Source organism: Sardina pilchardus, chromosome 4 (assembly GCF_963854185.1).
Source record: "Sardina pilchardus chromosome 4, fSarPil1.1, whole genome shotgun sequence".
Taxonomy (NCBI): Eukaryota; Metazoa; Chordata; class Actinopteri; order Clupeiformes; family Clupeidae; genus Sardina; species Sardina pilchardus.
Window position 1 is genome coordinate 28,533,231 of NC_084997.1, and position 25,000 is coordinate 28,558,230.

The window sequence follows — 25,000 nt, forward strand, 5'->3', positions numbered from 1 at the left end:
TTCTGCAAAAGCTTTCTGATTCACAACTACTGTAGGCTCAAATGTTACATAGTTGAGAGAAGAAGATTTGGGTGAGCCTGTAATAGACCTACAGAGAGAAGTGTGTGTGTGTGTGTGTGTGTGTGTGTGTGTGTGTGTGTGTGAGCCAACTACTGTAGGCTCAAATGTTAGTTGAGAGAAGAAGAATTGGGTGAGCCTGTAATAGACCTACAGAGAGAAGTGTGTGTGTGTGTGTGTGTGTGTGTGTGTGTGTGTGTGTGTTAAGCCATTTTGTGAGGTTAACATGTCTAGCTCTGCGCAGTGGCCCCATTAAGCAGTTGTGGCAGTTGGCTATATGGACAAAACATTAATGATTATTTCAGTTTGTTGACTCAGTCGATTGTTATTTTCCACAATGAAACCACCAATTAACATGCGCTCGTATAACTAGCTAATTCATGGTATTCCTGCCCTGTTGTGTTTGAGAGTGGATTTTAATATCACAACTGAGGTTTTTGTGGAGCTGTCTCGTAGAGGGAGGGTGAACAAAAAAAAAGATGTTTGCCTGTAATGTAATGGTGGGTTACCATAGAAACCTGGAGAAATTTGGTCATGTCTGTTTGGCCCACAGGTTATTGGAATGTTTGCTCGTTCATGTCCACCGTAACAGATCCAGGAGACACGCGTGTGTGTCCACTCACAGGGATTGCTTTCCTGTCAGTTGCTTAATTGTCATTAGTGCTGTTCACATTTTTGTTTACTTATTTGTTTGTTGACATCAATTGATACTTCCTCAAATTAAGGCGGTATGTTTTTGTTTGATTTCCAAAAGTGTCTTCATCTGCATCATTACATATTGTGGTGATGTAGCTGTTATATTATAAATAATTTAAAAATGTGCATATATGTTATATATTATTTTTAAGTGTGTGTCTGGTAGACAGCAGACAGGGACATGACTTCGGTCATTAGGGCAGTCCGTCTGACCGTGGAGGGGAACTGAATCTGCTCGGTCTGCAGATGACTCTCTGACGACTCGTGCAGGACTGAACCGGTCTCAGGCGACTGTTGCTGGACTAGACTGCCCTCTTAAACATTTCAAGGGCTGTTGGTTTCCTGAACGGCAAAACAGAACACAAAACCAAATGAAATGCATTAGCACTCAGATGTCTCATCAACCCCCCCTTGTCTGTCTGTCTTCCCCCTGTTCTGACTCTCGCTCTCTCTCTCTCGATCGCTCTCTCTCTCTCTCTTTCCCTCTTTTTCCCTGCCCCCACCTGACTCTGTCCAACTCTCACTCTTTTCTTTCTCTCTCCTCTCTTATAACCCCCATCATCTTTCTTTCTTTCTCTCTCTCTCTTTCTCTCTCTCTCTCTCCCTCTCTCCCTCTTTTTCCCTGCCCCCACCTGACTCTGTCCAACTCTCACTCTTTTCTTTCTCCTCTCTCATAACCCCCATCATCTCTTTCTTTCTTTCTTTCTTCTCTATCTCTCTCTCCCTCTCTCTCTCTCTCTCCCTTGTTCTCTTGGCAGGATCACCCAGACTATGATGGCTCTCTGTGCCAGGCCTTTGTGCAGGACGTGTGTGACGAGACGGCCTCCTTCCCTTTCCCCCCGCGCAGCCTTGACGTCATCCTGCTGGTCTTTGTACTGTGTGCTATTCAGCCCCATAGGTAGGTGAGGGGCTAGAGGGGGAGGGGTGGTGGGGGGGGGGGGGGGGGGGGGCAGGGGGGTTTGGGGGGGTCCAGACCAAGAGCGCCCTCTCTCATCCGTCAACACGACATCAGTCTCCCCCTCCCCCCACGTCTCCACTCTCTCTGAGCTTTCTCCACCAAAAAAACACACACGCACCCTCCGGTCGCAAGGCATTCTGGGTAGAACAGGCACATCCCAGATCCGTGCCAGAGCCGTGCCAGAGCCGTGCCAGATCGGTCTCCGAGGGCCGTTGCATTTCTGGGTGTTGCACGCGGACTTGGTCTCACTGCGGCGAGGATTGAATCGCACCATGTGTCCATTTCCAAAACGCCCAGACCTGTCGTAAAGCAGAAGCATGGTTTTTATTACCGCTTCAATACAGTGGTCATCTCTGTCCAGGGGCCGTAGATTAGGTGGAGCCCTGCAGGCTGCAGACAAAGGAGGAAGTGCAGAGAGAGGAGGAGAGGGGAGGGGAGGAGAGGAGAGGAGAGGAGAGGAGGAGAGGAGAGGAGGGTAGGAGAGGAGAGGAGAGGAGAGGAGAGGAGAGGAAGTGCAGAGAGAGGAGGAGAGGAGAGGAGAGGAAGTGCAGAGAGAGGAGGAGAGAAGAGGAGGAGAGGAGAGGAGAGGGGAGGAGAGGAGAGGAGGAGAGAGGAGAGGAGAGGAGGGTACCAGGATGGGAGGATAGAGAGGAGAGGGTGGGAGAGGTGATGGGATGGGAGGATAGAGAGGAGAGGGTGGGAGAGGTGATGGGATGGGAGGATAGAGAGGAGAGGGTGGGAGAGGTGATGGGATGGGAGGATAGAGAGGAGAGGGTGGGAGAGGTGATGGGATGGGAGGATAGAGAGGAGAGGGTGGGAGAGGTGATGGGATGGAGACGAGAGGAAGGATTTGAGTGCTAAGGAGAACAAAGGGCAGGAGAGGCATGGGGGATAGAGGGATAGAGAGATGAGGAGAGAAAGGAAGGGAAGAGGCACTGGGATGGAGGGATGATGAGATGAAGAGAAAGGGAAGCAGGGAACTGAAACTGTAGAAATATAGGGAAAGAGGGGAGGGGAAAGGAGAGATGAGGAGACAATGGAAGGGAGGGATAGAGAGGGATAACAGGAAGAAGAGAGGATGAAAGGATGGAGGACAGGAATTGCGGAAGAGCTGTGAGGGGGTGGGGTGGGGAAAGAGGATGAAGCAAGGGGCTCTTGGATATAGAGAAGAAAGGAGGAGGAGAGAGTGCTGGAGTGGAGGACTACAGGAGAGAGAAGAGGAGAGGAGAGGAGAGGAAAAGGGAGGAGAGGAGTGGAGTGCAGGGGGGGCTAGGGTAGAAGTAGTGGAGTGCAGGGCAGGGTAGGGGGGGCTAGGGTGGAGGTAGTGGGAGCAGTGAGGAGTAGAGAGGAGTGCAGGGTAGAGGAGAGGAGAGCAGGGTAGGGTAGAGCAGTGTTTTTCAACCACTGTGCCGTGGCACACTAGTGTGCCGTGACACATTGTTAGGTGTGCCGTGGGAAATTATCCAATTTCACCTAAGTGGTCTAAAAAAGAGTGAATAGAAATAATTTTCTTTGTGTTCATTTGATTCCTATTCAAGACACTTTGACAAGAATGACTTGATATCGTTATTGCGGGCTACAGATTTTTATTTCATTTCATTTTCAGTAAAATTTCATTTTATTTAACATTTTGGGCTGGTGGTGTGCCCCAGGATTTTCTCAATGAAAAAAGTGTGCCTTGGCTCAAAAAAGGTTGAAAAACACTGGGGTAGAGGAGAGGAGTGCAGGGTATAGTAGAGGTAGTGGGAGCGCTGCCTGCTGTTGGCTATAATGAGCGGTGACATTTCCTCTTGGCTGGGGAGCCGCTGTAGATGGCTGCTGATTAGGGGGCTGGCTGCCCACTGCCAAGAGCCCAGGCCGCCCGGCACACTAATACTGTACGCTGCCCTCCTACCATTCCTTCACTTTCATCCATCGCTCACCTCTCTCTCTCACTCTCTCCCGCTCTCTCTCTGCTTATCTGTCTCCCTCCATCACTCTCTCCCCTTATCTCTCTCCCTCTCTCTCTCTTTATCTCTCTCTCCCTCTCCCTCGCCCTCTCCCTCTATCTCTCCCTCTCTCTCTTCAAATCTGTCTCCCTCCATCACTCTCTCTCCTTATCTCACCCCCACTCTCTCTCTCCCTCTCTCTCCCTCTTATCTTCCTCCCTCCACCTCTCTCTCCTTTTCTTTCTCTCTATAGATATTTCTTCTGTGTGCCCTCTCCTCTCTTGTCTAGTACTCTGTCCCTTTTTTCTTCCTTGCCTCCTCTTTCTCCCTCTCTTTCTCTCTCTCTCATTCCTCTCCCCATCCCTCTGCCTTTCCCTGTCTCTTCTGTTTCTCTCTTTCTTTCCCTCCTCTATGCACTCCCTCTCTTCTCTTCTCTCAAGTACAAATTCAAATAGCTTTATTGGCATGACCAGTCATGTACAGGGAATGAGAGTCTCTTATTTAAAACTCTCTCTCTCTTTCTCTCTCTCTATCTCTCCTTCCCTCTCTCCGTCTGTACTGCACGTCTTTCTGGGTATTTTTTCTCCTCCTGGCGTTTTCTGTAAAGCCATAATCTTTACATGATGACTTTGAAATGACTTATCATGTGAGGAAGGTCTGGTGATGGGGGGGTGGGGGTGGTATCTTCCACCCTGGACCCCCTCTTCCTCCACACACACACACACACACACACACACACACACACACACACACACACACCTCCTTCTTCTGATTGGTCATAATAATTCATGTGAACCTGCTTTCCGTGGCAGGCCTGGAAATCTGAATGTAAACACATAAACAAACAATAAAGAAAACAATAGCCTGTGGTCTCAGAGAGAGCGAGGGAGAGAGAGAGAGAGAGAGAGAGAGAGAGAGAGAGAGGGAGAGAGAGAGAGAGATGCATGTCCTTTGTTGTCGACCAATGATTGGGCGTGTTGGGGAAAGCCTGTTTGTACGGAGGGACAGTGATTAGCACAGAGGGGAACAGCCCCTGCTACCTACATTTACATTAGCACAACCTTGAGATTGGAAGACAAAGAAGAGAGAGGGAGAGAAAGAGAAGGAGAGGGAGAGAGAGGGAGAGACAGAGAGATAGAGGTAGAGAGGGAGGGAGAGAGCGAGAAAGGGAGAAAGAGGTAGAGAGGGAGGGAGAGGAGCACAAATGAAGAGAGGACAAAGTGTGTGCGTGTGTGTGTGTGTGTGTGTGTGTGTGTGTATGTGTGCGCACGCTTGTGTTTGTGTGTGTGTATGTGCGTGTGCGTGTGTGTGTGTGTGTGTGTGTGTGTGTGTGTGTGTGTGTGCACGCTTGCTTGCGTGTGCGTGTGTGTGTGTGTGTGTGTGTGCGCGCCCCATATGTCAGAGGGAGAGGGAGGCAGGGAGGAGGGAAAATGAGGCATCATGATCCATAATCATCACTGAAGGGGTGATCTGGTTGTTATGGCCGCGCTGTCTGGCCAATAGACAAGCAGGAAGGCAGTCAGCAGTCAGAGATCATTATGGGATGTCGGACTAGGAAGAAAGAAGGGGGGAGACCAGAAACAAGTCCAGAGAGATGGACAGAGGGAGTAAAGATGGAGAAGGGGAGGTGGAGAGAGGGAGGGAGAGACTGAAAGAGAGTGAGCGCAACAGAGGAAGAGAGGGGAGGAAGAGAGAGAGAGGGGGATCAACAGAAAAGAGAGCGGAGAGCTGCTAGGATTTCGGTTTTGTGAATGGCCTCTCCAGAGTCAGGAAGCTAATGCATTTTGGCCCAAATCACGTCAGCCACAACAAGGTCATAAACAACTGCCTCTCTCTCTCTCTCTCTCTCTCTCTCTCCCTTTCTTGCCCTCTCTCTCTCTCTCTTTTTTCTTTGTCCATTTCCCTCGCTCCCTCTCTGCTGCAGTAATTTCACTCCTTCTCTCCCCTCTCTTAATCATTCTCTCTTTTTCCGTTGCAAGTTTCTAAGACTCCTCATTAATTTAGCCTGGTTTCATTCTCTCCAAATCTGTCTTTATTATAGCCATCTCTCTTCTTTCCTTTCTCTCGCTCTATTTCTGTTTATCTCTCTCTTCTTCTCTCTCGATCTCCCTCAGTGATTCTCTCTCTCTCTTGCTCTCATTCAATGCCACATTCTTCCCCGCTCTCTTTCTTCCTCTCTCTCTCCCTCACTTCCTCCCTCTCTCTACCTCTCTCTCCCTTACTCTCCCCCTCTCCCCCTCTCCCTCTCTCTCCCTCGCTCCTTCCCGCCCTACCTCTCTCTCTCTCTCTCTCTCTCTCTCCTCCCAGTTTGTCGATGGTCAGGGGCATTTGCAGTAAAGAGAACAGCTGTTGTCGATGAACATCAATTTGGACTTGGCAATACTAATGATCCTGATTGGCTGTCCCCCCCCCAACAGGGTCCAAGGCGTGGTGAACAGGCTGTGTAGCTACCTGAAGCCCGGTGGGGTTGTGCTGTTCCGTGATTATGGCAGATACGACCTGTCGCAGCTGCGCTTCAAAAAAGGTGCTTCACGCATGATTTATGCTCATCATAACCTTGGATTAAGTGCAAGCGTGTGTGTGTGTGTGCGTGTGTGTGGTTTGTGTGTGTGTGTGTGTGTGTGGTTTGTGTGTGTGGTTTGTGTGTGTGTATGTGTGTGTGTGTGTGTGTGTGTGTGTGTGTGTGTGTTATTCCATTTTTCACCATGGAAACACTGACACACAACTGTGATTTGAACTTTGGCCCTGTTAAATGAGACCAAGAAGAAAAATAAAAGAAACAATTGGAGGGCCCCACTCCCTACATGCACGTACACACTAGCACGCACACACACACACACACACACACACACACACACACACACACACACACACACACACACACACACACACACACACACACACACACACTCACACTCACACTCACACTCACTCACATACTTTTTCACTCTCTTTCCCACACACACACACACACACACACACACACACACACACACACACACACATACACACACACACACACATGTAATCTTATCTGTTCTGTCCACACTGATGTGTTAACAAACTTTTATCAGTTCAGAAACACTAGCTTTGCTAACCGATAGGTGACACCTCTTTTGAAGGGGGGAAAAAATCAATGATCTCTTTTACACACATACACACAGACATCTGAACATTAATATTATTAATGGGACTCAAACTAACATGACTTCCTTAGACTAACACGAGCAGGCGATAAACTGGAGCATTAATAAACAATAACTACTGATACTGTAGAAGTTTATTATTCATTGATGGTAGCTATTGAATATCTTCTCTGAGTGAATTAGTAAGCAGTATTTGATGTGTTTGGTGGTGTTTGCTCTGTGTGAATAAACAGGCCAGTGTTTCTCAGAGAATTTCTACGCAAGACGTGACGGGACATGTGTGTACTTCTTTACCAAAGGTAAGTTCTCCCCAAACCTTCTCCCAGTAGAGAATGACTTTAGTTATGACCTCTTCTGTTGAGTGTAGCCAATCTCCCAGCTACAATACAGGAAGTGGACCTAAAGATAGTAACGTTCTCACACTAGCAGGTTTCCACAGTTTAGAATTAGAATGTGTGATGATATGTGAACTTCCATTCCAACACAGTTTTAGAATCAAAACCCATTTGTATCGTCTCTCTATGCTTCCATCAAGGCTACATTCCTAAGATTTCCACTTCCTCATTTCACAAAGGACAGTTGTGTATGGATGAAACCTCCCTCACAATGCGTAGAACGACCCATGCAGAAAGAATTGCTGATGTGTGTGTGTGTGTCTGTGTGCGTGTGTGTGTGTGTGTGTGTGTGTGTGTGTGTGTCTATGTACATGTATGTGTGTGTGTGTGTGTGTGTGTGTGTGTGTGCGCACACTTGCCCTTGATTGGCTGCTGCTTCCAGAGGAAGTTCATGCCTTATTCAGCGCGGCTGGTCTGGAGGAGGAGCAGAACCTGGAGGACCGGCGGCTGCAGGTCAACAGGGCCAAGAAGGTGGTGATGCGCCGTGTGTGGATGCAGAGCAAGTTCCGGAAACCTCTCGAGCCGCCACAGGCCAGCTAACAGACCACTGACATACACATGTACACACACACACACACACACACACACACACACACACACACACACACACACACACACACACACACACACACACACTCAGGTCAGCTGATAGACACACACAGACACACACACACAGGCCGGCCAACTGACCAACTAGAAATACCACACACACGCACACACACGCGTACACACACACACACACACACACACACACACACACTCAGGTCAGCTGATAGACACACACAGACACACACACACAGGCCGGCCAACTGACCAACTAGAAATACCACACACACACACACACACACACACACACACACACACACACACACACACACACACACACACACACACACACACACACACACACACACACAGGATGGCTAACGGACTGGCTAAAAGACCGTAGCAGGAAGCCAAATCTACAAACACATTTCTATTATGAATGTGTTATGCCTTTTTTATGCTGATGTCATTTGTGTATCTATCATTAAGCCTGTATAACTAAACAATAATACAGTATGCACAACAACATATCAATATGCTACTGAACAACTGGGACAACTGAACATTTTTAGGCAGATTTCTTGTATTTATTGAAAGGATTCCTCTTTGTGGCGTTTTCGGTGTAGATCGCCATTTTACAATGAATGAGTAGCTGCAGCCACGGTGCCGTGAGCGCTCAGTAGAGTTTATGAAATGTAAGATTTGGGTTTCTAGAGGTTTCTTCTAAAATACTACCTCTGGTTTATCAGGTGTGAACATCTGCCGTTATAGTTTTTTTGCAGCCATTTCTAAAAGTAATGATCAAAAAAATGAAGGAAAAGTGTACCACTTTCTTCTCATAAACATACCTGTGTTAATGACAAACCGACATATTGGTGAGTGTACAGTTGAAATGGGTGAGCTGTGAGTAGAAAGATTTTTTCCCTCTGGTTTATTACAACAAAAGAAACCCTGTGCAGGATTTATACATCAACAGCGATCATAATAATGAATAAATGTTTTATATGTGTATGTATGTTTGTTGTGTCCAGTGTTTTTATGGTATATTGTCTTTAAGAGATGTAGATGGTGTCATATGCAATGTCCAATTATTTGAAACGGTGCTAAGCAGTTATAACAGCATATTATGCACTTCTCTCCTAGGTAGTGACGCAAGGACTGCAGTAATCTATAATATCTCTCTATAGTTTCTTCTCCTGAGCGGGGTTAGCCACATTTTAATATGAGGCATTGTAGGGAAGAGGTTTCAATTGAATTTATGCTAGAGAAAAGCATGGATCCCAATGTGTAGTGCAGCTATACCATATCACATTAAAGAATAGTAGTTGTGACCAACAATATGCAGCAAGCAAAACTAAGGACAGAATCAAAAGATCATCAGACGTTTATCTTTTTCTGTGAATAAGGATGCTGCAAAAATTGCTTTCTGTCTTTCCGTCATATGTTTTGAAATGCCTTTGAGGTTTGAACGTTTTTAATGCATAACAAACCAGAGACAGGTACTTGTTATTGGAGAGGTACAGCTTTCTGTCTTGTGTATTAATAGGTTTCAGGCCATGATAACAGACGGGGAGAGGCACAAAGTAGGTTACAATGACACGGCACTGACATGGGAAGATAGCCTAATGGCTACTAATATGATGCACCTTAAAGGCTTGAAGGGGAAGAGGAACTTCAAATGGCTTCACTGATGGGGCCAAGGGCCCTTAGGGTGAAATGTTGTTTTGGACACAGCAAGGGTGAAAAAAAAGCTTTTGGTATAGTAGTGTTCAGAATACATAGGCTTAAATGTTTGAGAGGAACAACATGATGCAAGTATTTCATGGATGTTGATTCCCCCTGAATAGTATAGGGCATGGTTTCACAATATAGCCTGTGACACTTGTGCATATGGTGTGACACATATGCATGCGGTGTGTGACACATGCATACATGATTAGTTCATATTGCTTATCTTCACAGTTGCCCACGTAATCAATGATGTTTACCATGTTACGTCACGAGTTTTCGGCTAGACTTTTTTTTCCACCGGAGGCGATGCTATTTGGGTGCATGAACCTCGCGATATTGTTTCAACAAACGATGGATGACGTTCTATGTTCTGGTTATTCTCATAAGACAATTTAGACGCACTGCAGAGGCGTATGGAGGTTTGTGTCCCAAAATGTGAACTTTCATACGATTCTGTGATCGGTGGTTGTTGTTTTAAAGATTTTGAGAACAGATTTTGTGGTTTCCGTGTCCAGGTCACTGACAGTGATGCTCGTCTATGTTTGCTCTGTCGTTCCAAAAAGTAGCTTGATGAGTGTCCAAAGTAACAGTGGAAGTGGTGGAAGTTTAGAGGGGACGCCATCTTGGTCCCAGCTCTCCACGTCCCCAACACCGGGGCTGCTTTCTCAGCAACACAGTGCAGCACTGGCGAAGGCCAAGGAAGGTAACGTATAACGATATTGTTCTAACAAGTCTGCTCTTTTGGTTTCGTGGCGTGTTTTGTCCTACGTTCATCGGATGGAAAGAAAATCTATCTCAACCGAGTTCTGCCGAGGCCACCGAGACCTATGAGCTAGTTAGCTGGCTAGCAAGCTAGCTCGCTAGCTACTGTAGTACAGTGCAGCTACTCCTGCTAGGTGTCCGTGTAATATGGAGAATCAAGTCAAAAAAAGAACATCAATGGGCTAACGTTTTTGCTACAGAGAATGTTGCATTGCAGAAGATGGATACAAGAAACAGTTGTGTTGGTTGCATTGATGTTGCAGGACAAACATTTGTTGGAAATTGCGCTTAACGTTATCCCACTGTGTAGTTTTACAGCTTTCGAGTAATAGTGGGACTTGGAAACAGTCATGTTAGTCCTCGTACTTGCTAGCAAAGATGTCTGATGATTAAAAAGGGTCGGGTCTTTTGACATCATGGTGGACTTCTGGATGTTGTTCTACGAGGAGTTATGAGTGATGTATCCGGGAAAACTTTTCTGTTTATGGAATCAACATTTATCACATTGTTGCTGCTTTGTATTGGTAATGGTGGTCGACTCGAAATCCTCGTCGCCTTTTTTGGCATGGAGTGGAGATGACACCTTTCTAATTACGTGAGTAGGCTATATGCTGTCATGCATGCACCCTGCTGTGTCGTGATATGAAGAGGATTGTTAACGTCAATTGCACCGAATTAATGAATTTCAATTTTCAAGTAGGCTAGCTAATAGTGTTGCCTAGGGAGGGAGGTCATCATCTCCACTACCCAGCGTTTTGAATGTGTCAAGGTGCCTATACCCCCAACCCATACACTTGTCATGGAGTAGGCTATCCTGTGTCGCTACTGTCTATGGACTTTTTGGGAGCAGTCGCCCTCTGACAAGCCTCTGTCATCGCAACGAGTTTAACCTGCGCTTTGCTAACACATTTGGGAGTGTTGATATTGATGTCACATGCTAGGTTACTGTGTGTCTTTTTTTCAGACACTGAGGAAAATATGAGCCTTTTGTTTCAAGGCAGTGCACTTTTAGGGCAGTCTGTTTTGAGCATTTTGGAGGAAGCTTTTTTTTTTTGCTCTTTTATTCAACGTATTGACTTTTTTTTTTATTGCATCCAACAAAATTCAGACAACATGACTCAAGGCATTACCAAAAAAGTGGCAGCGTGTTTATAGCAGAAATGTGGGTGTCAGTGGTTTGTGTTAATAGCCTTTGTGAAGTGCATGGTCATGGAGACATTGTGTGTGTGTGCTGTTTTTTCTTTTCTTTGCTGTGCCAAGATATTTGTCCTACCATCCACCAAGTGTCTAGTCAAAAGTGTGTGCTTGAGTCTACAATCTCTCTGTTGATTTGACTGCAGGACGGCCAGTGTTGCTAGTTATTAATTTAGGTCTATGTTTCACAATTAAAATAAGATAGCAACATAATTTCAATTGGGTTTGGTGGGCATTAGGCCACTCAGACAGACACACACACACACACACACACACACAATTCAAACACACAGACACACACACATACACACACACATACACACACACATACACACACACACACACACACACACACACACACACACACACACACACACACACACACACACACTTTTCTGAAGGATGAGTCCTGTGCAAGTGAGGGAAAATCCTCAAAGCTGTTCGCTTCCGTGCTGTTTTTCCTCCCAAGACGTAGCCAGGCAGCCAAGTGCTGTTTGCCACAAACAGGTGGGCATGCACACAGCTGCCTCCCTCCTAGAACAGCGCTGAGCTAAAATGACATGCCCAGCATTCTAAGGGTTCAACCGTTTGCCTGTGCAGGGGCTTAAATTTGTTGCCTGTAAGTGCACCGAAGACTTATGCAGAATGCCAAAGAAAATGATGCCTTCTAGCCTATGTGTGTGTGTGTGTGTGTGTGTATCTGTGTACTTGTGTGTGTGGGTTTGTGTTTGACTGAGCAGGAAAGAAGAGTAGAAAGAAATATAAGACGGTAAGGAACGGGGAAGAGAGACACACATGTTATCCTTAAATCTGAAAATATATTCCAATTCTAAGGGTAGGCCTATTCAATTCAATTGGGCATGTTATTTTCCTCCCCCGCCATTTTATTTTGTTTATTTAGCAGAGAAGAGGCTAGCGCGTGCCGTGCCCTGGAAGTGCATCTAGTCTGGCTGTTGATGGTCAGGCTTTGGGAAGAATCTGTGTGTGTGTGTGTCACCTCTGGCTCTGTGTGAAAGCCCGAAATGAATAATTTATCATTGCTGGAGCATTTCACCTCTGCCTGGCTCCTGCCACCGCAGGCCCTCACCCAAATGGACATTCCCAAGCGCTGCCCTCTTGTCCTCCTACTGCATCTCAGCAGGCTGGAGCCTTCTCTCTCTTCTTCTTCTCTCTCTCTCTCTCTCTCTCCTTTCAGTTTTTGCCTCTCTCTCTCTCCCCCCATGCAATCATTCTCTCCCTCCCTCTCTCACTCTCTCTCCTACCCTCTTGCTTTCTCTGTCCATTCTGTGTTTTGCCTCTTTAACATGTGCCTCACTCCCGCTTGTTCTTGTCCTCTCTCTCCCTCTCTTTCTCTCTCTCTCTCTCTCTCTCACACGCACACTGGCATTTCTCTCTCTCCCTGTCTCTCTCACATAGACACACTGGTAATTCCCCCCCCCCTCTCTCTCCCTGTCTCTCTCTCACACAGACACACTGGTAATTCTCTCTCTCTCTCCCGCTCTCTCTCTCTGTCTCTCTCTCTCACAGACACACTGGTAATTCTCTCTCTCCCTCTCCCTCTCTCTCTCTCTCTCTCTCTCTCTCTCTCTCTCTCTCTCTCTCTCTCTCTCTCTCTCTCTCTCTCGGCTGCCATTTTGTGTTTCCCAGGGCTCTGGCCTCCCATCCATGTTGCGGCCGTATGGTAAGAAAGTTAGCTACAGCCTTTTGGCCGACACCACCGCTGCCGCCACACTCTGCCAGGAAATGTCTGCTCGTGGCCGGAAGGATCTCCGGGCCTCGGGATTGGCTGGCGGGAGCGCCCGTCACATAGTTCTGTCAGCCCCTTGGCCAGTGATTGGCAGGCGAGCTGATGGCTCTGTCAGAATGACGGACAGGTGTCAGAGAGTGATTGACGGACGCGCCCACAATGCTGTGTGTGTGTATGTAACACGTGTGCAATTTGCATCACCAGCTATGATTAACTGGCCTCGTGTGTGTGTGTGTGAGAGAGAGTGTCGTTATGAAACCACTTCGACAACTAAGAGCCAACGGAGTGGTGGTGAACGATAGTCTCTCTCTCTCTCTCTCTCTCTCTCTCTGTCTCTCTCTCTGCCACCTAATGACGGCAGTTACACAACGCCACTTTTGGGCCGTGCACCCCTGCGGAGCTGCCTCGGGTCATGTTCGGTGCAAGCGGCCTGGCTGGAGGTGGCCCTGTTCTGGCATCGGAGGCGGCGAGCATCCTTCTCAAACGTCACCGACGCGTTTTGTCTGTCCACACAGTGTCTGTCCACACAGTAGAACTCAACTCCAGAGTTCTCAAAAGTCTCTGTGACGCGTTTTTATTGTCCGCAGTTGAACACAACCCCAGAGTTCTCAAAAGTCTCCGTGACGCGTTTTTATTGTCCGCAGTAGAACACAACCCCAGAGTTCTCAAAAGTCTCCGTGACGCGTTTTTATTGTCCGCAGTAGAACACAACCCCAGAGTTCTCAAAAGTCTCCGTGACGCGTTTTGACTGTCCGCAGTAGAACACAACCCCAGAGTTCTCAAAAGTCTCCGTGACGCTTTTTGACTGTCCGCAGTAGAATGCAACCAGACTGCTCAGCAGACTTTGTAAAATGCTCCAAAAGTGCACAAAAGAGGTGCGTTCAAATTATGTAAACAGTGGCAAACACGTTTTTCTCTGAAAAGTTGCATTTGAACGATTTAGTGTAAACATTTCATTTGTCCATCTCCCCTGGATGTTCACGGAAAACCACCTCCTCCTCAAACTGTTTGCGAGTGTTCACAAGCGTTCGCAGAAAACGCTTGCCTATGTTTGCCAATTTGAAGGCACCTCAGCCGTAAACATAGCAGAGGTGTAGCTTTTATCACATGGAAACGCAATATAGCGGATCATGTGGCTCTGCTAGTGTCCACACAGACACTGTTCTGGGACCAGGTGGGGGTGTCCTCGGGATCAGGTGGAGTGTGGAAAGGTGATAGATAGTGAAAGTGATTATGTGACTCAGGAGAGGAACCAAAATGGAGGGGTCTTGTGACGACACTCGGCGTGCGGAGACCTAAGAAAGCGGAGCACAGAGGAAATACCCTTATTCTCTTGCTGAGAGAGGGAGAGAAGGAGGGAGGGAAGCGGAGTGATAAAAAGAGGTGGGAGAGAAGGAGGCAAACAGGAGCAGGGACAGAGAGGAAGTGATTGTCACTGAGTGAAAGATGGGCAGAAGTGTGTGTGTGTGTGTGTGTGTGTGTTGGAGAGAGGCACACTTTTATTTTAGGCACGTAGACATGTTGAGCAGAAATTGTTCCTAGGAGACGTGTGTGTGTGCGTACGTACGCGTGTGTGTGTGAGCGCTTGCTCATATGTTGGCATGAGTCGTATGACGCGGTGATGTGCCATTGATCCCGTCCCTCCTGCGGGCGCCTCCGCTATTTAAGTGCGACCATCGCCTCCCCGTGATGACCACTCCAGAGGCTACACACACACACACACACACACACAAAGCCTAATTGCTGGCCTGCCAGGATGGGGCCACACGGCCCCCGCACACACATGCACACACGCATACACACACACACACATGCAGACACACACCTATGTACTCACACACACACACACCCCGGTGTGAAGAGACAAGGCTGCAGCCTGATGCTTCCCTTCACATTGGCGAGCATGATGTCAGCATCACTGTCAATCACACAACGCCAGCCGCCTCTGCGTTCCACTGCTCCCTCAATACTTACCCCTCCACCCATCTATCTAGTCACACACACACACACACACACACACAGAATCTGGCACCTTGCCCCCCCCTCCCCCCCAACCACAACACGCACACACACCCACACAGATTCTGGCAGACTGCCCCCCCCTCCCCCCTAACCACAACACACACACACACACACACACACACACACACACACACACACACACACACACACACAAACTCTCTGTATGATTTGTGTTTTTTGTGTGATAAATATTCATCTGCTTAACACTGAGGCCATAATACATCATTATGGAAGATGAAGTGCCAATCTAACAGCCCTGTCTCTCTCTCCATCTCTCTCTCTCTCTCTCTCTCTCTCATTCTCTTTATCACTCTTTCACCATCATTCTCCCTGGGTTTCTCCCACCCCCACCCCCCCTCTCTGTCTCTGTTTCTCTGTAAGAATGTTTTTTATCATCATTCTGGGAAAGGGATCTTTTCTGCCTGATTTATGACGGTCTTAATTTGGTCTTTAGTACATCTGATGGGAAAAGGGTGGTGGTGGGGTGTGTGTGTGTGTGTGTGTCACCTTGTGTCTTAATGCAGCACGGGTAGTTACAGCACACCTCACATGATGACCCCTGTAAAATCACCCCAGTGACATACACACACACACACACACACACACACACACACACACACACGCTCTTCACACACAAGCCATGGGCTGTGACTATGTTTACCATCATACTCCCGAGTGAATTACCACTTTGTGTCTTAGCCCACTCACTCACTCACTCACTCACTCACTCACTCACTCACTCACTCACTCACTCACTCACTCACTCACTCACTCACTCACCCACTCACCCACCCACACACACACACACACACACACACACACACACACACACACACACACACACACACACACACACACACACACACACCCCACACACACACACACACACCCAGCCAGCCAGCCAGCCAGCCAGCCAGCCTCATTTGTAATATGCTAACGGCCAAACTTTGCGGCTTTTGCGGCTTCGCTTACGCGAGGTTTGTTTACGCGTCTGTTTGTTTATTTTTACTCCTGACGTCACGGTGATGTCGCGCGGGGGCAAAGTGCGCCCTGGCCGGCCCCTGCCGTGGTCATGACTCTTACATGACATTTCTCAGGTTACCGTGGCGCCAGTGTCCTCCTGGGCTCCTGTGGAACCCTTGGGGTTCGTCCGCCAATTTTCCCTCGCCAGGGTCACCGCTTCACTGTCTCAAGAAAGTATTGCCATCTGCATTTTGAACAGAAGTCTGTTTGTTATTTCTTGAGACGTGTACACAGTTTCAAAATCCCTTGTGAAATGCAGGGAATAAATTCCTGCTGATAGCCTTTCTCTCCCTCCTCATTAAACGCAGATGTTGTGATATCGCGTCGTAGATGAATCTTTTGCAACGCGTTGGGCATTGCTGAATCGTGATCTTGTCGTTATCGCGTGCGTGGTATTGTGACGGTATCAATTTGTGAGTTACTCTGTGATTCTCATGAAGTTGATTTGTGAGCAGCAAGGGGAACTGTGTGTATGTGTGTGTGTCCCTGTGTGTGTGTGTGTGTGTGTGTGTGTGTGTGATTGGATATTGCACAATGGTGTGTTTATGAAGCTGCTCGAGGCAGCGAGGTGTGGTTGTGTGTGTGTGTGTGTGTGTTTTTTGTGTTTGTTTTCCTGCATGTCTGTCTGTATGTGTGCTTCTATCGGTGTCTTGGAGAGAGAGTGGACAAGTGTGTTCCCAGCTGCTGATGTGCTGCGTAGCCATCTTGGTTCCATGTGTGACACTTGAGTGTGCACTTAAATGTGTGTGTTTATATGTGTATCGTATGTGTTTATATATAGATATGTATGTGTGGGTGTGTGTGTATGTGTGTGTGTTGTACATTTACGCGCTTGTTTATTTATACCTTACATGTTTAAGAGTGGCTGTGCTGTGTGTGTTTATGAAGCTTATAAAACAGTGTTTTCCTGTGTTGGTCATGTGTTTCCTTGTGAGTGTGTGTATGCTCCATTTACGTGTGTGTGTGTGTGTGTGTGTGTGGTGCACAACCTCCATCATGGCCTGGTGAAATCTAGAGTGTCAGTGGCACCCCCTCCCCCTCCCTCCCTCCTGGTCTCTGGTCTCTGCAGCCAGACTGGCATTCATCATGGCTGCCTTGGAACTCTCTTCTCTACCTGAGACCTCTCTTCCCGGGAGGGTTAGTCTTTTATCTCTCTCTCTCTCTCTCGCTCTCTCTCTGTCTTTGCTCTCTCACTCTCGCTCTTTCTCTCTCTTTCTCTCTCTCTCTCCAGCTTTCTCTCTCTCTCTCCAGCACTGTTGCTCTCTTGCCCTCTCTCTCTCACTTTGTCTCATTCTCCCCTCCCCCTCTTTGTATTCCTCTTGTTCGTTCTCTCTCTCTCTCTCTCTCTCTCTCCCTCTCTCTCTCCCTCACACACTCTCTCTCTCTCTCTCTCTCTCTCTCTCTCTCTCTCTCTCTCTCTCTCTCTCTCTCTCTCTCTCTCTCCCTCCCTCTCTCGTTCCCTCTCCTGGTCTGGCAGTGAAACAGAGCAGGGTTTGTGCAGCTTGCTTGCTTGTAGCCATGGCTAGTGGCGTCTGTGTGAAACCTCAAGAAATGACGCTGCTCTCCACCTCAGCCCTCTGCACTCGGACACACACACACACACACACACACACACACACACACACACACACACACACACACACTCACAGGGAGAGAGGGAGATGGAGAGAGGGATAGAGAGAGAGACACGCACAGGGGGGGTAAACAAAGAGAAGGAAAGGTAGAGAAGAGATGAATCTGAGAAAAAAACATGTTTAGGGTTAAAGAGGGCGTAGAGGAGAGGACCCTGTGGGAGAGCAAGAGGGAGAGACGACCAGACAGAGAGAAGAGAGAGAGAGAGGGGGGGGGAGGAAGAGTGAGATGAGATGAGCAGAGAGAGAGAGAGAAGGAGAAAGCAAGAGTGGGAGTCATGTATCTGTTGTGCCTGAGCCCCTCCCCTCCAGAGTTGATACCGGATACAGATGTAGGCTCCAGAGTTGCTATAGGACACAGATGTAGGCTCCAGAGCTCCTATAGGACACAGATGTAGGCTCCAGAGTTGCTATAGGATACAGATGTAGGCTCCAGAGTTGATCTAGGGTAAGGGTGTAGGCTCCAGAGAGTTGCTATAGGATAATAATGTAGGCTCCAGAGTTGCTATAGGATACAGTTGTAGGCTCCAGAGTTGCTATAGGATACAAATGTAGGCTCCAGAGTTGCTATAGGATACAGATGTAGGCTCCAGAATTGATCTAGGGTAAGGGTGTAGGCTCCAGAGAGTTGCTATAGGATAAGAATGTAGGAGTTGCTATAGGATAGGGGTAGGCACCAGAGAGTTCCTATAGGATAAGAATGTAGACTCTAGAGTTGATATAGGATAGGGGTAGGCACCAGAGTTGATCTAGTGTACGAATGTAGGCTCCTGGAGGCACACAGCTATATAAGCAACCCTCTCAGCACGATGGGTTATTACTCTCCAGTATATATGCAGAGGTGCTGCTCTGTGTGTGTGTGTGTGTGTGTGTGTGTGTGTGTGTGTGTGTGTGTGTGTACGCGTGTGTTTGCTTGTATGAGTTGTATGACCGTGGTGTTTCCTCATGTGTAAATCTGCAGATGACAAGCCTCTTGTTGGTTCATTGTTTACCATCCACAGCAGCATGACTTGCCTGTCAAAGAGCATAATTCCCCCTCACAGCAGCAGGAGCACAGAGGCAATGGTAACATGATATATTTATAGAAAGAGAAAGAGAGGAGGGGGGGGGGGCAATGATGGAGGGCATCATTAAGGCATTGTGCTGTATGTGTCTCTCCAGGTAACACCCCCAGGACCATGTCCCAGTTTCAGCTCCCCAGATCCCCCGTGTGTGTGTGTGTGTGTGTGTGTGTGTGTGTGTGTGTGTGTGTGTCTGTGTGTGTGTCTGTGTGTGTGTCTGTGTGTGTGTCTGTGTGTGTGTCTGTGTCTGTGTGTGTGTCTGTGTCTAAGCCAGATAACAACACCAGGCGGGGGTCCCAGAGGGGCTCAGACCCCAGGCTGGAATCCCCTAAACCCCCCTCCGCCCCCCACCCTCCCCCCTCAGACAGCCAGTAGCCCCTTAGTAACCCTAATGCCCACCTCGCCCACCACACAAGCGGCCTTTCACGACCCCCTCGGCTGCTACACAAGAGCCCATGCCCATGACTCCAGCGCAGCAGATCAAAGAGAACTCCTGTTCGGAACACTGGCCCCGCTCCAAACGGCCCCCTAGTTCCCATCTCTAAGGACACCATTATGACATCACTCGAATGGAACCCTCGCGGAGCTCTGACAGCCTGGGAAGGAAGGCGGGCAGGGGGGTGTGAGGGGTGGCGGGTGAGGGTGTAAACAGGAGAGCACAGACCATGATACTCTGAAGGGGGTTGCAATGCACTGCCTCCCATGTTGACCAGAACGAGGCTAGTCGGAGAGCCGTGTTGGTGGTAAACTAGCCTCTAGCCTCGACTCCGAGTCACCGAAGACTGCTGCTACCCTGACCCAGAGCTGTGGGCTGTGCTTGCTTAGATCACTGGTTATCACCATCCTCCATCGATGTGCCTGCAGCCGCACTGCTCGTGTTGGCACGATGCACTCAGTGGGCACCTGTGGACCAACATACTGTGGTGCTGTTATTGCTGTAACAGTTCTTAGGATTTTTGACCTGCTGTAGTCACTCATAAAGCACGCTACGCACACACACTCACACACTCACACACACACACACACACTGGACACACAGATTGCACTATGAAGTATTAGTTAAGAAATAGCTTGAAGGAAAGACAGAGGCTCCGCTTCTGTGCAGTAAGTACACACAGACAGACGAGCTGTGCGTGTGTGTGTGTGTGTGTGTGTGGGGGGGGGGGGGGGGTGGCTCTCCAGTATGTGTACCCCAGCTACTGGTCAACAGATGCTTCACACAGAGGGGGTGTCTTAGTGACCGCGGGTTGTCACCCACAACCCCCACCCCACCCCCCCACACATGCACACAAGCACGCAGGCGTACACACACACACACACACACACACACACACACACACTGAAGTTGAGTCTCAGTGTAGAGGTGTTAGAATAAGTGTTCACTAAACTGCACACGCCTTTGGATAAGATGGTATCTCGTATAATCATATTTGGGCCGCCACACAATAGTATTGCGTTTTTTATTAAACAGTGGTTTTGCTATTCGATTCTAGGTAACATTACACTCAATTTCTTTTACATCAATATATTCTGCAATACGTTTACATGTCGAAAATCATTCTGCATTGTGCGTGCGTGCGTGCGTGCGTGCGTGCGTGCGTGCGTGCGTGTGTGCGTGCGTGCAATGCTGAATTGACCTAGTGATGTGTACATTGACCTTTCTCTGCATCAGGCTGTACATGTATGTTAGTGAGAGTGTATACAGTACATATATGTGTGAGTGTATAGTGTGCTTTAGTGTTTGAGTGTGTGTGTGTCTGAGTGCTGCGTGATTGTGCTTTGCCAGTGCTGCAGGGGGTTGTGTGTGTTGGAGGGGGAGAGTGATTGAGACAGAGAGAGAGAGGGAGAAAAAAAGAGAAGGGCGATGTAAGGGCAGTGTGTGTGTGTGCGTGTGTGTGTGTGTGCGCGCCTCGCACAGGCTTATGGGTAATGCCTGAACGACCCCAGTGATGTGTACATATGCCCGTCACAGGCGGGCATATGTGCTCACTGATCAGCTAGGGGAGGTCACTAGGTAAGAGTGTGCTCAGGGGATCATGAGGTCAGTGCAGAGAGTGTGTGAAAGTGTGTGTGTGTGTGTGTGTGTGCACTTTTGTGTGCGTCCGTCCGCGATTGTGCAGGAGCTTTCACATGTAGGGCACTAGGTGTCTATAGGCTGAATCAGTATGTTTGTGAGAAATTGTGTGCGTGTGTGTGTGTGTGTGTTTATGAGAATTACTGTGTGTGTGTTTATGAGAATTACTGTGTGTGTGTGTGTGTGTGTGTGTGTGTGTGTGTGTGTGTGTGTGTGTGTGTGTGTGTGTGTGTGTGTGTGTGTGTGTGTGTGTGTGTGTGTGTGTGTGTGTGTGTGTGTGTGTGTGAAGCCACCATGGGATTAATATCTTCTCTCATACTGTAGGTCAGATACGTTGACGCCTAAAGCATTTGATGTCAATGGCAGCTTTTGACAATTATTTAACATCACGGCCTCTTCTGGTTTGGGACGACTCGGTGAAAACAAACGCGTTGGACAACTGAAGTGAATTGAACATTTTTCTGAGGCAACTAGTTATTTGTAGGGACGCTCACTCAATCCAGCTGTCATCAACTTCAGGCTGTAAAGCTTTTGCCATTGTTTAAGCTCATGAGAATAGCTCTTTGACATTTCCAATGAATGAACACATGCAACCATGTGGTTCTGTTTTCACTGAAGAGGAAATGACATGGCCAAGATGTGGAATCTGATTTATTGTTTTCCAATATATCACCAGCGCTGACTCTGAGCCAGTGTATGTGGGGCTATAACTGGTGCCCCGGGGGCAAGAGAAGGGGCAAGAGAAGGCTGCACTCTGTCACTGATAAGCTCACGCTCCTCATCTTGGAGCTCAAAGGTCGTCTCTAGAAGCGCAGGTAGATTTGAGACACACTGGAAGAAGCATATTTGACATGTCGAGAAACATGGAAACACTGTGAATTGTAGGCCTGCATCTAGGGTTTTGGCGAACCATGGTGAACGTTCGTGGTGAACATGTTTTCTTTAAACAGTTCAATTTGATCGATTTGGTGTTAACATTCCATTCTAACGGTAACTGCGTTGTTACTTTCATCAAGCTCACGTCCAGTTCCACTTCATGTTGGCACAGAACTACCTCCGTCCGCACTACTGTTTGTGATTGCTGCGAATGTGTCCGAAGTTCGCAAATGTTCGCCTATGTTTGCGAATTTGAACCAACGTCTGGACAAGTACGCTGTGAGGATTTCTTTTATTGCTGCACCAACAGTTCCCGGGCATTTGACTGGGTGTTGTCACTCATAAAGCAACAAAAACACACACACACACACACACAAACACACACCCCAACCAGTTGGTCTGGACATAAGCTGGACTTTCACACACATTCAAAGCTGTACTTTTAGTAGATGTTTGTTGGTTAGGTAAGTAAAAAGTTAGTTCTAGGGAGTCTAGGGAGTTTATTTCTACTGCACAAGAGGCGTGATCAATGGGCATAGTTCAAATGACTGTACGCATTTGGATATTCCTTCAACCAATCAGACCAAAGATCCGGGTGTGCCTTTTGGGTAAGCTAGTTTGTGATTGGACCCACGAAACGTGGACAGGAAGCAGGAGAGATCGATGTGCAGGTTTCCAGCCTGAGCTGCAGAGCAAAATCGAGATCGCCGGCAGATCAGGCAGAGTTAGCTAGCTGTGTTTGGCCAGTGAGTTATTGTGAGTGCAATAGCAGCTAGATTCTAGCTTACAAACCAGCTCTCCTCGGGCTGCTCTGTCCAGCCGACTTGTTTAGTTTTGTGGCCTGGCACTGGTCAAGCACCAGTCAAGAATGTCCAACGGACCCGACGCCTTATTGAAGTGTGTGTGTGTGTGTGTGTGTGTGTGTGTGTGTGTGTGTGTGTGTGTGTGTGTGTGTGTGTGTGTGTGTGTGTGTGTGTGTGTTTGTGGTGTGTGTGTGTAGTTTTGTGGCCTGGCACTGGTCAAGCACCAGTCCAGAGTGTCCAACGGACCCGACGCCTTCTTGAAGTGGCCGGGCGGCGACAAGTGCGTCTCCCTCTGTTCGAGTCACTCGGACGGGACGACACAAAACAATTTCCAGTAGCTAAGAGCACGTCTGTGTGTGTGTGTGTGTGTGTGTGTGTGTGTGTGTGTGTGTGTGCATCTGTCAGACTTTTCGTGTTTTTTGTTAGGCATAGATCCACAAGTCTGTCCTTGGTGATCTCTGTGTGTGTGTGTGTGTGTGTGTGTGTGTACACATGTGTCTGAGTTTTAGTGTTTTTTGTTAGGCATAGAGCCACTAAATAAGTCTGTCCTTGTTGATTTGTGTGTGTGTGTGTGTGTGTGTGTGTGTGTGTGTGTGTGTGTAGTGTGTGTGTGTGTGTGTGTGTGTGGTGTGTGTGTGTGTGTGTTCATGCTGTGAGCCTTGCTCTGCCTGAGGCTTTGGTAGAGCCTGTGGCTGCGCTCTTGCTGGAGAGCAAATGACAGGATGAAAGGAGCAATGAGAGATGGATGAAAACGAGAAGAACTGCTCTGAAGTCCTCTCTTTCTCCCTCCTCCTTCTCTCTCCCTCTCTGCTTCGTGCTCTCTCTCTCTCTCTCTTCCTCATCCCCCTCTCTTTTCCTCTCTCTTCCTTTTTCTCTCTCCCTGCCTCTTTTCCTCCCCCATCCCTCCATCCCTCTCTCTTTTTCTCTCTCCCTCCCTCTTTTCCTCTCCTCCCCCTCCTCCCTCCCTCCCTCCATCCCTCCCTGCCTGTGTCAGTGTGGGCCTCTGTGCTGAAATACGACTCACTGGGCCGTTTTATGACATGGCGTCCTCACTCCCTCCAGAATCTTCCAGGAATCTCAAATAGTCGTCTTTCATACATAATAAAACAATACATTCCACACAAAATTCCTGTGTGTGTGTATGCGACTGCGACTGCGTCTGTGTCTGTGTCTGTGTCTGTGTCTGTGTCTGTGTCTGTGTCTGTGTCTGTGTCTGTGTCTGTGTCTGTGTCTGTGTCTGTGTCTGTGTCTGTGTCTGTGTCTGTCTGTGTGTGTCATAGACCTAAAAGAAAGGTGTGTGTGCATTGTGCATCCGCGTGTGTGTTTGTGTATCGCGTGTGTGTGCGCGCTGTGCATCCGCGTGTGTGTCTGTGTATCGTGTGTTTGTGAGCTCCGAGTGTGTGTTTTGTGTGTGCCTCTGTAAAGATGAGTTAGGATGAAATGGCGTGATTTAGCAGGACTTGAAAGTGTGAGGCGGAGCAGGGTCCTGTGGGAACCTCGCGAAGGACACAGCCTCCGAATGCTGCACCAATTAAGAGCCCAGAGAGAGACGAGAGGGTGGTAAACTGGCGGACGGACCAAGAGAAAATTGCTCTCAGCTGTGTGTGTGTGTGTGTGTGTGTGTGTGTGTGTGTGTGTGTGTGTGTGTGTGTGTGTGTGTGTGTGTGTGTGTGTGTGTGTGTGTGTGTGTGTGTGTGTGTGTGTGTGGAAGACACAATCCTTTCATTAACTGCTCTTAATCGGTCTCTCTCTCCATTTCCCTTCTTCCACCCTGCCATTCAGTTAGCGTAGCCGTCGCTAGCCCTTTTGCCATCCTCCACCCTTCTACTGAGTTAGCATAGCATCCGCTAGCCCTTTTCTCTTCCATCCTGCCACTCAGTTAGCGTAGCCACCGGCCACTAGCCCTTTTCCCATCATCCACTCTGCCACTCAGTTAGCGTAGCCACCGGCCACTAGCCCTTTTCCCATCATCCATTCTGCCACTCAGTTAGCATAGCCACCGGCCGCTAGCCCTTTTCTCATCATCCACCCTGCCACTTGTGTTCTGTCTTATGAACTGGACTTTAAGTCTGCACAAGGTTTCATTCAAGTTGACGGGTGTTTGGTCCTTGCAAATTTGGCCTTTGACAGAGGGTTCAGGCTTCGAGTGATTTTTGTGAATATATGCCAGCATGTGAGCATGTGCCTCTCTGCTGTTATTAGTCGTTTTTTTCAACCTCTAATATGCTACAATGTGTATCTCTTACATTGTCGTTTGTTGTTGTTGTTGTTGTTTTGCTGTTGTTTTAGTTTTACGCTACTTGTGTGCCTGAGAGAAACGCAATGTCAGTCCTCTATGTGTCTTGTCCAT

General features: G+C 48.1%; 2 protein-coding genes across 7 annotated transcripts in view; both read left to right on the plus strand.

Annotated features, from left to right (window-relative positions):
* The window catches only part of mettl8 (methyltransferase 8, methylcytidine), a 17,143-nt gene extending 8,406 nt beyond the window's left edge, over positions 1-8,737 (plus strand). The window contains exons 7-10 of the mRNA XM_062534891.1: positions 1,512-1,651; positions 6,057-6,163; positions 7,019-7,084; positions 7,563-8,737. Coding sequence (XP_062390875.1) covers positions 1,512-1,651; positions 6,057-6,163; positions 7,019-7,084; positions 7,563-7,720 — 471 coding nt within the window. The 3' untranslated portion in view covers positions 7,721-8,737. The remainder of the gene's footprint in view (positions 1-1,511; positions 1,652-6,056; positions 6,164-7,018; positions 7,085-7,562) is intronic.
* A 1,017-nt stretch (positions 8,738-9,754) lies between these two features.
* The window catches only part of tlk1a (tousled-like kinase 1a), a gene marked incomplete at its 3' end in the record, with an annotated part of 44,457 nt that continues 29,211 nt past the window's right edge, over positions 9,755-25,000 (plus strand). For 2 of the 6 annotated variants that reach the window (XM_062534897.1, XM_062534898.1), the window contains 1 exon segment: positions 9,796-10,160. In XM_062534897.1, coding sequence (XP_062390881.1) covers positions 9,986-10,160 — 175 coding nt within the window. 6 annotated transcript variants of the gene reach the window in all.